The 14,578-nt window shown below is 43.0% G+C and overlaps 1 protein-coding gene across 1 annotated transcript in view; it reads right to left on the reverse strand.

Annotated features, from left to right (window-relative positions):
- LOC145398806 (protein turtle homolog B-like) overlaps positions 1 to 14,578 on the reverse strand; it is a 248,585-nt gene that overhangs the window by 28,646 nt on the left and 205,361 nt on the right. The window contains exons 9-10 of the mRNA XM_080271615.1: positions 6,487 to 6,646; positions 1,850 to 2,143 (exon numbers count right to left, since the gene is read on the reverse strand). Coding sequence (XP_080127741.1) covers positions 1,850 to 2,143; positions 6,487 to 6,646 — 454 coding nt within the window. The remainder of the gene's footprint in view (positions 1 to 1,849; positions 2,144 to 6,486; positions 6,647 to 14,578) is intronic.

Below are 14,578 nucleotides of genomic sequence, written 5' to 3' on the forward strand. Positions count from 1 at the left end.
TCCGATTAACCCCGGATGACAATGTTGTGCGATTTCGTGACCCGAATTGACCTCCTCCATGCTAGGTCGCTCCTGAACTGAATAAAATCGTCAGCCGGCAGACAGAATTAAAAAGGAGGGTCATCGCAGTGAAGGGGTTGAAGGCTAGATGACCAGCCTTGACCTGGCGGCATTTCATGATGGGAGAGCCTTTTGGAGTCTCGAGTACAAGCTTTAACGGCACATGACCCTCAACCCTGACTGGCGCTTATAATCCTTTGAATGTGTGTGTGTGTGTGTGTGTGTGTGTGTGTGTGTGTGTGTGTGTGTGTGTGTGTGTGTGTTGGAGAGAGGACAGCCTGATGGTGAAGGACAGAGTGATGAGGAGGCAGTCTGTACCCGTCCCTTCCAGGATTAAGGCGTCTGGCTATTGATGGACAGACAGACAGACAGATAGATAGATACAGACAGACAGGCAGACATACGATTATATCTGATTTTTGAAAACCTCTCGGAGTGAAATGATAAGACACAATACCCATTAAACCCCATCACTACATAACATCTCTTCAAAGCCAAATACATTCGTCAGGTGGTGGCAAAGGATACAACGAAAACTACGTCACCGGTTCGGGAAAGGCCTCTCGTACTGAAGGCGTTAATGAAGGCTGCATCTAACTCCTCCAACACGAAAAGTTTCCAAATCTAACGCCTCTGAAAATAGCAAGACTGAGAAAGGGATCATCGGCGTGAAGTGCTTATAAACTCCCTGATTGCTAGGACTTCTCTCTGCTGAATAAAATCGTCTATTTTTGTTTGTGAGGAAGAAAGAACCCAAGGCCGCGAGCCCACAAAATTGTTCCTTCCAAGAGAAAAACAAAATACAAGAGAGAGCCAAATCCAAGATCCGATGATTTCGAGATGCCTGGACACACTGCGTTTGAAAGACTGGCGATCATAGGAAGCAGGAAATACAGATAGAGGGAGACAGTTCCAGAGTTGACCTGTTGCATAAATGAAGGACTGGGAGTAACGGTTAACTCTTGCATTAGAGAGCTGGACAGAAAAGGGATGAGAGTTTGCTGCTAGACGGGTGCTACGCGCCCGTCGTAGAGGTGGAGGGATGCAAGCAGACAGTTCAGAGAAGCAGTGACCATTGAAGTAGCGATAGAAAAGTAGATTCCTAAGTGTACCAATTTTCAGAGGAGGGGTTAGATGAGATTTTTTGTGGAGCCTTTTAGGATTTCTCTCATTTGCAGAAAATCGTCTGGTGTATAAATTGGGCCAAAATTGTTGCCCTTATAAAAAAAAAAAAAAAAAAAAAAAAAACGCATCAATATATGGGTGTAATTTTTTCATCTAATAAAGAAAATAAGAGGACCTATCTACAACTTTGAACAAGAGGTCGCAGGGTTTAGAGTTCTTCCTTAGCTGAATAAAACTGTCTTCTGAGATCATGAAAATAAAGAAGATAAATAATAAAATGGCTACATGATGAAAGACTGCCAACATTAACAAGGAGATACAGAATGGTCTCCCCACAGGACATATTTCTGACATACTTCAGTGTAGTAAACCGTCACGATGATTAATAATATATAGAAAATATGTGTTTGTATCGCCTGATTGACCCCATGCCTTTTAATGCCTAACCCCCCTCCCCCCCCCGAAAAAAAAAAATGAAATGGCATCTGAGGGTATTTGTCTGAGGAACAATTGTGCAGTCTGACGGGAACTGGTGAAGAAATAAAGGAATGGCGTCACGAGAAAAAGTGCTTGCAAGAATGATGATAAAAAGAAACTGAGGAAATATAGACGATTTCCACTCTATGGTATGGAGATCTAATAATAAAACAGTCGAGGGACGTACTTGCCACCTTGACGGAGAAGCCACAGGGTTTGTGCTGCCTCCCCATCTCGTTGACCGCCCAGCAGGAGAGAGCGCGATCCTCCTGCTGTGGTTCAGGATAGACGGTTAGGTGCGCTGTGGCCTGCTCCTGCCCCTGCCCCGTGACTGTAGGCGTGGAACTGATGGCCTCGGAGCTACTGTTCCACTGCCAAATGATACTCGTTGGAGGAGGGTGGGAGGCTACGGTGCAGGTTACGTTGATGGGTTTGTCGTAGATGAAGTAGGTCGTAGGGGAGGTCTGGCACTCAGGACGATCTAAGGAGAAAGTACTAGTGATATTAAGGGTATTTAGAAGGAGGAAATAGGTTGATTTGAAAAGGTGGGATAAAGGGGAAAGGTGAAAGGCGACTGTAAATGCTACTTTGATGGCCCGGTCGTAGATAAAGAAGGCTGTGAGTGATGCATGGCATTCAGGTTAATCTAGAAGAGAAGCAGAGATTGGAAAGGATTTTGGGAAGGTGGAAATACTCTGAAAATACCTAACACGGGACTAGATTCTGATGAAAGAGCCAGAGTAGCCAGAGTGAGGGGTTAAGGCACATATATCGTTCACAGGCTTGTCATTAATGAAGCTGGGTCTAGGTGAGGTCTAGGCACTAATCCCTCTGGAACTGGGATAGGTGGATGATACAGACAAGGCAGGATGGAAGAATTAGACTAGGGCGAGGTGGAAGAATCAGACTAGGGCGAGGTGGAAGAATCAGACTAAGGCGAGGTGGAAGAATCAGACTAGGGCGAGGTGGAAAAATCAGAAAGGAGAGAGCCATAAAAGAGGTAGGAATGGGTTAATTGTTATGGAAAAGAAGAAAGGCATTTTTGGAAAGGTTTGGCGCTGAGGCTGATCTGGAAGAGACGAGGATAGTTATTTTTACAGAAGGGGGAAAAAAAATCATTACCATCATCCCCCTCTTATTCCCACCTTAAAAAAAAAAAAAAAAAAAAAATGCTGGGGAAATAATCGCGAGAGTTGAACTAAATTAAGATGCTCCCTCCGATTCTATCCCCAAGACTGCAGAAAATATACAGAAGGGTGAAAAAAATCCAACAGCAAGAGGGAGAAGAGTGAAAGGCAATGCTGGTGTGTTCGTGGATGAAGTGGGTGGAGGGCAACGTCTGAAAAACTGTTGGTCTAGAGAACAAAAAAAAAAAAAAAAAAAAAAAAAAAAAAAAACGAAAAGATTGTGACTTTGATGATTGATGACGACGACGACGACGATGATGATGATGATGATGATGATGATGATGAGGAGGAGGAGAAGGAGGAGGAGGAGAGGAAAGAGAAAGCAGATGCAGTAGATACTAACCTGGAGCAAGAAGTCCTTCATTGTTAAAATACATGACCTACATTGATACAAAAAAAAGTGGCCGTGATGTGTGTGTGTGTGTGTGTGTGTGTGTGTGTGTGTGTGTGTGTGTGTGTGTGTGTTTTGATAGTAGGTGAGTGGAGATGTATGGAGAAACTTGAGGTAGTGAAATTTCAGATGCGATAAATCAGAGTAAAAAAATAGTGGATGTAAATCTTTTCCCTGAGGTGGTAGGAGGGCACCCACGCTGAGAAAGGGTTGTAAATTCCTGTAAATTCCACACCCAAACACGCTCATACCTTCTTGCAACACACACACACACACACACACACACACACACACACACACACACACACACAAGGTCGTCTCCTCTTTTTCCTACTTCGTTCTTAATACACCCAGGGGATTTTACAAGAAAAAAATCCCTCCACACACCCACCTTCATTCCCAACAAGAACATCATATTTCACCTCCCAGTCAAGACTCTCAAACTCACGGTCTCACTGATGTATACTTCTAACATCGCATCATTGTTGAAGAGGGACGCCTACACGTAGTGGCATCGATATAGTTGGGCGGCTCCCCTGCCCAGTTATACAAACGTCCCTCAGCTCCCTCCCTATCCCTCAAAAGGAGGATGGTCGATTGCAGGAGGAGGGAAACTTATCACCTTCTGTATCCACATCGCTTCCACTTCCACATCATTTCCAATCCACCAATCCACCAGTCATAACACCTTCTACATCCACATCAAACCAATCCACTCATCCACATCCATCAAGATCAGCATGGCTCAGTTTATACTCAGCAACTAAATCACCATTCAAATATACGTCCATATCCACAGCATCATTTCCACTTCCACATCATTTATTATCCACACATCCACCAGCTATATCACCTAGCCTACTTCCACATCATTTCCACCATCCATCCGCCAATCATATCACCTACATCCACACCATTTCCACCACCCATCCACCAGTCATATCACCTACATACACACCATTTCCACCACCCATCCACATCCGTCAAGATCAACGTATTTCATTGCCTGTTCACTCCCCCTCAGCATCCAGTGTTATTCTACCTAACGTCACGAGGGGAGAAACAAAGCCCTTCTCTGTGCCTGCATGAGGAAACACAAGCACATGCATAAGTGGATGGGAAATGACGCTCTTTGGGTGCATGGGTCAATGACTGCACAGTGATGAAAAGGTGAATGAGCGATGGTAAATGAAGAGGGTAAATCCTTGCACATAAATGAACTGGTAAATGCAAATGAACAGGCAAATGCTTGGAGATAAATGAATGTGGCAAATGACTGAGGTAAACGAATGAACATTTATGAAGTGGTGAATAATTTTAGATTACTTAACACGGCAAATCCTTTATCAAACATTAACTGGTAAATGCAAATGAACAGACAGATGCTGGAAGATAAATGCTTGAAGCTGGATGAACATTTGGATGAACAGTTGAAGGCTTACTGATTATTAAACAAGGTAATTACTTGAAAGACTGTGATAGATTCTTGAACAGTAAAGAACAGAACATACTGGAAGATAAATGAACACTTAAATGACTAAACAAAGAGCAACAGGTGTGAAAGAAGGTAATTGTGTAAAGCCAGATAAACAGGAAAATACTTAAAGCTGAAATTATCAAAACTGTATAAGTAAGTATCTCCTGATTTTTTTGTTCTAGAGACTCTGTTCTCGGCAGCTTGGGAGGCTGTCAATCACCTGCTCCTTGGCGATTTATTTTGCATATTACAACTCAGTATTCTCTTGTATTATATTTGTACTCTCCTGATTTTTTGCTCTAGGGACTCGGTTCTCGGTAGCTTGGGAGCCTGTCAATCACCTGCTCCTTGGTGATTTATTTTGCATATTACACCTCAGTATTCTCTTGTGTTATTTTTGTCTCCGTAATATGGGTAAAATACTGCAAAAATAACATAGAGGTGAGTATTAACGTGGCCTTTGTAAAAAAATAAACCTGGAAGTGGTTGGGTATCAAACAGCCTCCTTACCCGACAGGCATAGGGGTCTCGGGGCAGTATTTTCGTCGGCAGATCTTCACGGAATAATAAATCATCCATCATCCAATCCTACACTGCCCCATGAGGAGCGTAGGAGCCCGGGGCTAAGCAGTTGGTCCCGACATTTAAGATGACAGTGACCAGCCTCACTCATCCCTGAGTGGCATTACATGAGCAATCAACCCCAACCATCCCTTGAATATAAACCTTCACCGGCTCAATCCGATTGGAGCGCAATAATTACTCATTAAACCACCAGGCGCCAAAATTTGGTTATATGGTTACCAACCAGCGTAGTAAATGGTTTCCTTCTGTACAGGAAACCATTTGGCTTGTCAATCAGTGTAGAGTTACCCACAGGCAAAAGGAAGAGGAAAGAATGAAGGAAAGAAAGACAGAAGAAGGAGTGTAAAGTTACCCGTATGCAGAAGGACAATAATAATAATAATAATAATAATAATAATCTATCTACCAATCTATTGCCAGACGCATCAATCCCGTAAGGGGTGGCCACAAATAAATCGCCTCCATGTGCCCTGTCCAATGCCACTTTACAGCCTTGCTCCCAGCTCACACCCCCCTCTCTAATATACGTCTCCACTCCATCACTCCATCTCATCCTCGGCCTCCCCCTCCCTCTCCCCCCCTCCACCTCACTCGCATACATTCCTCGTTGGTCTCTCGCTCTCCACCCTCTCCACATGGCCAAATAAATAATAATAATAATAATAATAATAAGAAGAAGAAGAAGAAGAAGAAGAAGAAGAAGAAGAGGAAGAAGAAGAAGAAGAAGAAATAATAATAATAATAATAATAATAATAATAATAAGAAGAAGAAGAAGAAGAAGAAGAAATAATAATAATAATAATAATAATAATAATAATAATAATAATAACAACAACAACCACAACAACAATAGCGATAATAGCAAAGGATAGGAGGAGGGATGATGCTGAAAATACTTATGTGATGGGAGGGGGTTGTGAAGGGGAAAGGGGGCGAATGACACAAGGGTGGGAGTGATGGGAAAGCCACTACCATAATGAGGCGCACAGTGATGATATGACCACTGAATGATTAAAGAGGAAGGCGGAGGAAAGATGCATATAAGAAACTACATTGAGAAAGCATCACCACCTTCATCCTGAACAAATCCTGGAAGAAGAAGGGGCTGTGCGGATGGAAAACACATCATCATCATCATCATAATCATCTTCGGCCTCAGGGAACGGAATACAAGCCTACTCACATCTGATCCTGAGCATGACCGGGTTGCTCTTGACGGCGGCGATGGCGTTTTCGGCCTTGCACCGGTAGCGACCAGTTCGATGGCGCTGAACCTTCTGAACCACCAGAGAGTCGCCAGAAACCAGAATCCCGGCAGAGATGTTCTGAACCTGTGGCACGCCCTGTAGAGGAGATGGAGAGAGGTTAGGCAGAGAACAGAGAGGGTGAGGGGAGAAAGAGAAGGGTTAGGCAAGGAGCAAAGCACAAAGGAAAGCAAAGAGAAACAGACATGTTATTCCTTCCGTGAAACACACACACACACACACACACACACACACACACACACACACTCTAATCACAAGGTAATCAGCTCAGTCATCCTATTTACCAGTTCACTCATACCAAAACTAATCCGCCGATCCCCAATTACAAATGTCCATTCACCGATAACTTGCATGCCCAGCCAATGAGCCCAAGAGATTTAATTAGGACCTTAACTCTCTCGTGGCTGGGACAACTCTAGTACTGTAAAGCTAACGCCAGACGGTTTTGTTCAGCTGAGAGTGAGTAGCGCGGGTCTGAATTTCTCCAGTTACAAGCAATACCCTTAACCCTCTCACGGTCGAGAAGTATCTAGTTTTCAATTCCAGCTAAGGCCAGACGATTTTAGGATGATACTGAGTTACAGGAGCCAAAGAAAGTCAATAGGGGATTTTCTGCTATTTACTGTGAACTCAATTACAAAAGAGAAAATCCAACAAGGCCACATTTAGCGAGGACGCTGTATTTACCTGTTCACTCAATTACGTATCCCTAATTAGCAATATTCATGCAACGATAATGAGACCGTCCAGCCCAAGAGCTCAAGCGATCTCCCTATCACTTTAATTATTTAGATGTGGTTTTGTTAGTTAGTTTGATCAGGCAACAGGCTATTCCTTCGTATTTATTTAACTATTCTAATTCAATGACGTCTATTTGTTTTGTTTTTTTAGATTATTTTATTTAACTACTTCAGTTCAATTACGGCTTTTTTTTTTTGTCATTTCTATATTATTATATTTAACTACTTTAGTTCAATGACGTCTTTTTTTCTTTTTTCTTTGGTCATTTTCTGGTTGTTTTACTCAACCAAGGAAACATGTCTCATAATAAAGGATATAATAAAGGCTAAGTCTATCCCTGAATACAATCGTCAGCCATCAGGTGATAACAATGGTGAAAAAAAAAATACTGCCATCTGAATAAAACACCTTGTAATAAAATGTCGAAAAAGAACCAAATAATGGGACAAGATAAAAGGAAAATACTCCCTGAATGCAGAACCTAATAGAGAGAGAGCATAAAAATAACTAACTCAAGGACGTGATAAAAAGAAAATGCCCTCTCAATGAAGGACCTGATAGCACGAAGAACATCAAAATAACCAACTTATAATTAGATCAAACAAAAGAACACAAAAAATAACCAGCTTATTACCAGCACGTGCTATAATTACCAGCTCACTCTAGGCCACGAATACCCAATTAGCAACGTTCATTCAGCGCTAATTAGTGCGTCCAGGTAAAGAACTCTGGCCATCTCTCGGTCACTTAATTAGTTGCATTAGGCTTTGTAACTCTGATCAGATTCCGGTCTATTTCTTCATTTGCAGTAATATTCTCAGGCTCCTATGACTCACTCTCAACTTCTTTTTGCAATCGTTTAACTCTTAGGCTCCCATGATCCACTCTCACCTGAATAAAATCGTCTGACGTTACCTGTATGAGTAGGCTAAAGTTGTCCCTATCATGAGCGGGTTAAATGACTGGTGGAGGTTTGGTCCCCCTGTTTAATGTGCTCCAGTCTGCTTCTCCTACAACATACATTCAGTTTCTCGAGGTCCTATGACTCACTCTCACCTTAATACATTCGTCTAACTTTACCTGCAAAAAAAAAAAAAAAAAAGTGAAGAAAAGTTAAATATTTGGAAGAACTTTTTTTTTCCTTATTTTCGCATTTCTTTAAGCACTTCAGTTCGACTCCCCTTTTTTTTTTGTCACTGCTTGCACCAGACGGTTTTAAGAACTCCCCCTCCCCCCCCGTGAACTCTCAGGCTTCTGCGACTCACTCTTCTGAATGATATCGTCTAGTGCTACCTGGAACAGAAGACTAGAGCAACAGGGTATATGAGAAAAAAAAAAAAAAAGAAAATGAAAAAGAAAGATAAAAAACAGAACGAAAAATTTATCAGGTTGCATTTTTTTTTTACCTTTCTTTCATAATCCAGTCGCTTCATCTCTATTTTATCTTTGTTTTTCTTTCTCACTGGTTCATATGTTTTGATAATCACCGAACTATTATTTTTCAGAGTGTTTTGATCACGTAATATTAATCATTCTTCACTGTATTATTCACTGGTTTACATTATTTGGCAATCAGCTTTTGTGTATTATTATTTTCTCTACTTTTCATTCTTGTCTAAGCCATTTTTCATTGCATAAATTCTTTTTCCTCTTTCTATCAGTCATTATTTTGTAGCATTCCAGACCTTGTTACATTTTATTTAGTGGATTTTATGAGTTAAAAATCAGTATACAATATATGTTGGGGGGATTCGTCACTATTAACCACTTTGTAAGCAATTTATTGTTTAATTTATATCTGTTTAGGTCAGCCTGTTTTCATAATTGTATAACCTGCTTCAACTTTTTATTTATTCATTTATTTATTTACTCATTTATTTGCTATTTTCATCTTTTTTATGACTGAATCCCTGGCACTTGATTTTTTTTTATTTTTTACGTCAATCCTTCATTAGTCCACGATTTATTTCTATTTTCTCCATTGTTATCTAAAGACGGCAAAAATTATATTAAAAAAACACGTCAAGGGGTTAAATCAGTGAGGCGTGAGAGAGGCTGACAGTGAGGGAGAAAGGAGAGGAAAAAGTGAGCCAGAAAGGAGGGATAATTTGGCTGACAGAAAGGTGTGTGAAAGAAATGAGAGAGAGAGAGAGAGAGAGAGAGAGAGAGAGAGGAGTAGGACGCTGCCCAAAATAAAGGAGCAACTGAAAAGACAGAAATCTAAGCTACATAATTAAACATGAGATATGGTAATTAATATATGAAGTTTGATCTTTCCACGAAGTTGCTGTATATTTTGTGGATTGCAGTCTAACCATTTCCAATCGTTAAGGGTGTTTTAAACTTGACTGTCATAAGTTTGGGTCTTGCTTGTACTTCAGCGCATTCACTTCTATTATTCTTCGTTTCGTATCTTTTATGAAGGCTTTTGCATGCGTCGGCCTTGGCACCTAATGGCGGCTCTCTACGCTGCTCGATCTCTGCCTGCCTCCCTGTTCAGTTCCTTAGGCCTGAGAGTCGTAGTCTATGACCTCGTCCCTGGACTTTTTCAGTCTGCCTCTCGCAATCCTACCCCCGACGTTCACACTTGTCACTTTCTGCACCCAGCTGCCATCCTCCATCTTCTCCACGTGTCCATATCATCTCAATCTACCCCTCCTCATCATAATACCAATACACTCCAGTCCCATCCATCCTCTCAATTCTTCAATCGTAAATCTACAGTAGCTCCCCCAGGCCTCGCATTCAAGGACGCATTACACATCCATCTAATCACTGTCATTTCTGTACGCTTGAGCCTATGAATATCCTGTTCCTTTACTGCCCAGGTCTCGCTACCATACAGCATTACACTCCTAACACACACTGCATACAAAGACCCCTTAGCATGGAGAGACAGCCCTGTCTCAACTTTTATTTTACCTACTTATGACAAAAATCACGATGATGATGATGATGATGATGATGATGGTGATGCTGCGCTGAGCTGCTGCTGAAGATTTTTTTTAAATTGTGATAAACAAACTTTTTTTTCCCCAAACAAGGTGATTATATTCAGCTATGAGTAAGCAACGGAGCCAGAGATGTTAATACTGTCAATATAACCCCTTTCCTAGTCGGGACAACTCCAGTGCTCTCTTCCAACGCACGCAATACAATTTTACTGAGTTGAGAGTGTCAGTGGTACGGGTGTCAGAGCAAATCATAGAGCCTGAGAGTCAATAATAAGGGTGTACGTGAGAAAATGAAGAGAATGAGAGGGGAAGGAATAAGTGGGAAGGGACGACGAGATGAATGAGGGGAGAACAGGTACAGAATAAGAGGATGCAAATGAAAGAGGAAGCGAGGAAGTAATCAGAGTGACAAGGGACAGCAATAACGCGAGGGAGTAGAAACAGACACACACGAAATGGAAAGAACGAACAACGAAAGGATATAAGGAAAGGTTGGAGAGTAGAAGAAATGAATAAAATGGTAATTACAAGTGAAAGAGTAGTAGTAGTAGTAGTAGTAGTAGTAGCAGTAGTAGTAGTAGTAGCAGTAGTAGCAGTAGTAGTAGTTGTTGTTGTTGTAGACGCAGCTGTAATAGTAGTAGTAGTAGTAGTAGTTGCAACCCATGGCTTATCTAAACGTGAACCCAGTGGACTGCAGGCCGAAACTACACATACTCCACATTCCACCCTCCTCCTTTCAAGAGAGAAGATAGGGAATGATGTACGTTTGTATAACTGGGCAGCTCCTCCTCTCGCTCATGTCAATGCCACCGCGTGAAGGCGTCCCTCTTCAGCACCAGGTTATTCATAAAACGCTTGAATAACAGGTACATTAAAAACAGAAAAAAATGAAAGTATACAGATATAAATGAAGAAAGTGAGAAAGTTCAAAAAAGGTAAAGGAGAAGGCGGGAAGAGAGAGAGAGAGAGAGAGAGAGAGAGAGAGAGAGAGAGAGAGAGAGAGAGGAGGTGAAGATAAACTAGAGGAGAGGGGTCACAGAAGAGGGAAATAAATAAGGAATGAGAGAGAGAGAGAGAGAGAGAGAGAGAGATAGGTACGGTGGTGAGGCAGGGGTGTGGTGGAAAGGCAGGGATGCGGTGGTGAGACAGGAGGCTGGTGGAGAAAGGCAGAGTTGTGGCGGAAAGAGGCAGAGTGGTGGTGGTGTGGCAGGGATCTGGTGGAGGGGAAAGGGTGGTGAAGAGGTTGGGGTATGGAGAGAGGCGGGGTTGTGGTGGTGAGGCAGGGGGGGTTGTGGTGGTGAGGCAGTGATGTGATGGAGAGAGGCGGGGGTGTGGTGAAAGTGAAGGGGTGCAGTGGAGAGGCAAGGGTGTGGTGGAGGCGAGGATGTCTTGGAGAGGCAGGGCTGTGGTGGAGAGGGAGACGGGAATGTGGAGGAGAAAGTCGGGGGTGTGGTGGCCAAAGGCAGGAGTGCTGTGATGAGGGAGGGGTACATGTAGTTGGTAAAGGCGGGTGTTCTGGAGAGGGAAAGTCAGATGAGGATGCACGAGGAAGAGAAAGGCGAAGGTGTGAGGAAAGGTGAGGGAAGGAAAGAAAGAGGGAGGGAAAAATGGCTTGGGAGGGATGGAAGGAGAGATGGAAGGAGCGGCGGAAGGGAAGATGGGTAAAGGAGGAAAAGAGTGACGCTGGGAGGGAGGGATGAAGAATGTAAGATGTCAGAAGAAAAAAGGTAAATGAGATAGGGATTGGGGGAGGGAAGAAAGCGCGGGAGGGAAGGAAAGGAGAGAAAAAGACTGCAAGATGGCAGGAGGGAGGGAGGGGAGAGGGAGAATGGGGAGGGGAGAGGGAGTGGGGGAGTGGGTGCCATATAAGTGTAACAGATGCGGGAACTTCTGATGGTGGACTCATCTCTTACGGTCAGACGAGCCTCGGGAAGTTAGCGCCTGGTTTGTCCTTGTGAGTAGTGGTCGTGGCAGCCAGGGAACGACTAGGGTGGGGTCGTGAAAGTCGTGAGTGACTGTCGTGGCGGTAGGGGTAGTCGTGTGATAGCTATGGTAGTCGTACTGGTCATGTTATTTTGTCCCTATGAGTAGTGGTCGTGAGAGATAGGGAACGTCCTGGGTGGGGTCGTACTAGTCTGAGTGATGGTCGTGATGGTAGGGGAAGTGGTGTGAAGGTCGTGATAGTAGTCCGGGTGACTCGTTTGGCCCTGTGAGTTGTGGTCGTAGGAGACAGGAAACGTCATGGGGGGGTCGTAAGAATTGTGGTGAGAGAGAGAGAGAGAGAGAGAGAGGTGCAACCAGATATTTCGAAAGCATGAATGAGTAAAAATGACGGTGTGGCTCATGGCTTCTCTGGGCACTCTATTGATAGCTCTAACTTCTCTTTACTGGAGGTGCTGAAGAGGATGCCTTCAAGTGGTGGCCCCGATATAATTGGCTGATGGAGCTACGTGGTTATGCAAGCATCCATTAACCCCCTCCCTTTCCCCGAGAGGATGATGGTGGACTGCTGGGGAAGGGCAACTACATCCTGCAGTCCACTGGTTTCACGTTTCAGATAAAACTGGGGTTACTACTACTACTACTACTACTACTACTACTACTACTACTACTGCTACTACTACTACTACTACTACTACTACTCATTACGGGGATGATGGTTGTCAGGCTAAGGAAGATGATGATGATGATGATGATGATGATTTTTTTTTTCTTTTTGTCTTCAGTTAGCCTTCTTCACCTGACTGCTCCTTCCTGAGCTGATTGCCTTTCAAGCTGTACCTTGGAAGAATACTGCAAGCTTGGTGACTATAAAAAGAAATGCTTGAAAAATGAAATATTATATCCAGTGTAAGTCACCATCACCATCATCATCGTCATCATCATCTTCCCTGTCAACATCCCACACAACCACCACCATCATCATCACCCTCATCATCAGAATCATTATTAGTACCGTCCATCATCATCATCATCACTCCTACCACCACCACCACCACCATCATCATTACCTACCACCACCACCACCACCACCATCATCATCATCATCATTACCATTACCATCCACATCATCATCATCATCACCCCCCCTCCACCACCACCACCACCACCACCATCATCATAGTTATGTAATTTCCCAGCAGTATTAGCCAAATTGTGGGTAATTATGTCTCACTGAAGAGCACCCACTATTGTAATCACTCTCAATCAAGCTCATCAACACGAAAACGCAGCCTCTCTCTCTAAGGGTCACACAAGTTTAAGAATGACACAATTTTGCATTATAAGAATCATCATCGTCATCATCTGTAAAAATCATAATCATCAGGATCGTAATCTTCATCATCACCATCATCATTTGTACTTATCAACATCATCATCATCTGTAAGACTCAACGCCATCATCATCTGTAACAATCATCATCATCACCATCAACTGGAAGAATCATGACCATCATCATCATTATCTGTAAGAATCAGCATCACCATTACCGCAAGCAACCTTCATCATCATCATCATCATCACCATCATCATCATCATCATCACCACCACCACCATCATCAACACATCCAGGCACAAGAAAAGTACAAGATTAGGTGAACTTTCAAGGGAGAGCTCAGGAAAAACTGGCCACATTCCCCATCCCTCACCACTCAGACCTTGAAATTCGTGGTTCCATCTCACAAGCCAAACATCCACACAAACAGCGGTTCACCGAAAGAAAAGGGGAAAAAATCACCTCAATCAATAAATTAACCCTTTGAAGTCTTAGTTCGTCCTAGAAAAAGGTCTAACCCCTCATGATAATCCACCTGCCTTGAAACTAATCCCCTTCCGCTTTCCAGACGATTTCCACACCTTACTCGTGATATTAAGTGAGTGAGGTGGAGGTGGTTGTGGTGGGAGGGGATACCGTCCACGGATGATTCACGTGTCATCTGAATAATAATCATTCTCCACCCTTTCGCGAACGATTTTGAGATGTTCAACCCTCATTATGTTATCCCCCCCTTCCCCCTTCCATACTGACCCCTTTCAAAGCAATACAACCTTTCTAAAGACCCGTCTCCAAAAACTATATTTCAATTCAACCCTGCCTCCCTTAAAAAAAAAAAAAAAAAAAATCCAGACCGTTCCCATTCCAAAGCAGGCATGGTCCCAAAAAATAATTTCCTACTCAAGCCCCTAAGACGATAAATCCACAGCAGAAATTCTCCTATCCAACCCCTGGGGAAGATCAAGCCACAAAAAAAATCTCCTTACTAAATTCCTGAACACGATTTGTGCACATACACCATCCTGAAGACGATTTGT

Source organism: Coenobita brevimanus, chromosome 46 (assembly GCF_032717465.1).
Source record: "Coenobita brevimanus isolate Jiangsu-jjx chromosome 46, ASM3271746v2, whole genome shotgun sequence".
In the NCBI taxonomy this organism is placed as follows: Eukaryota; Metazoa; Arthropoda; class Malacostraca; order Decapoda; family Coenobitidae; genus Coenobita; species Coenobita brevimanus.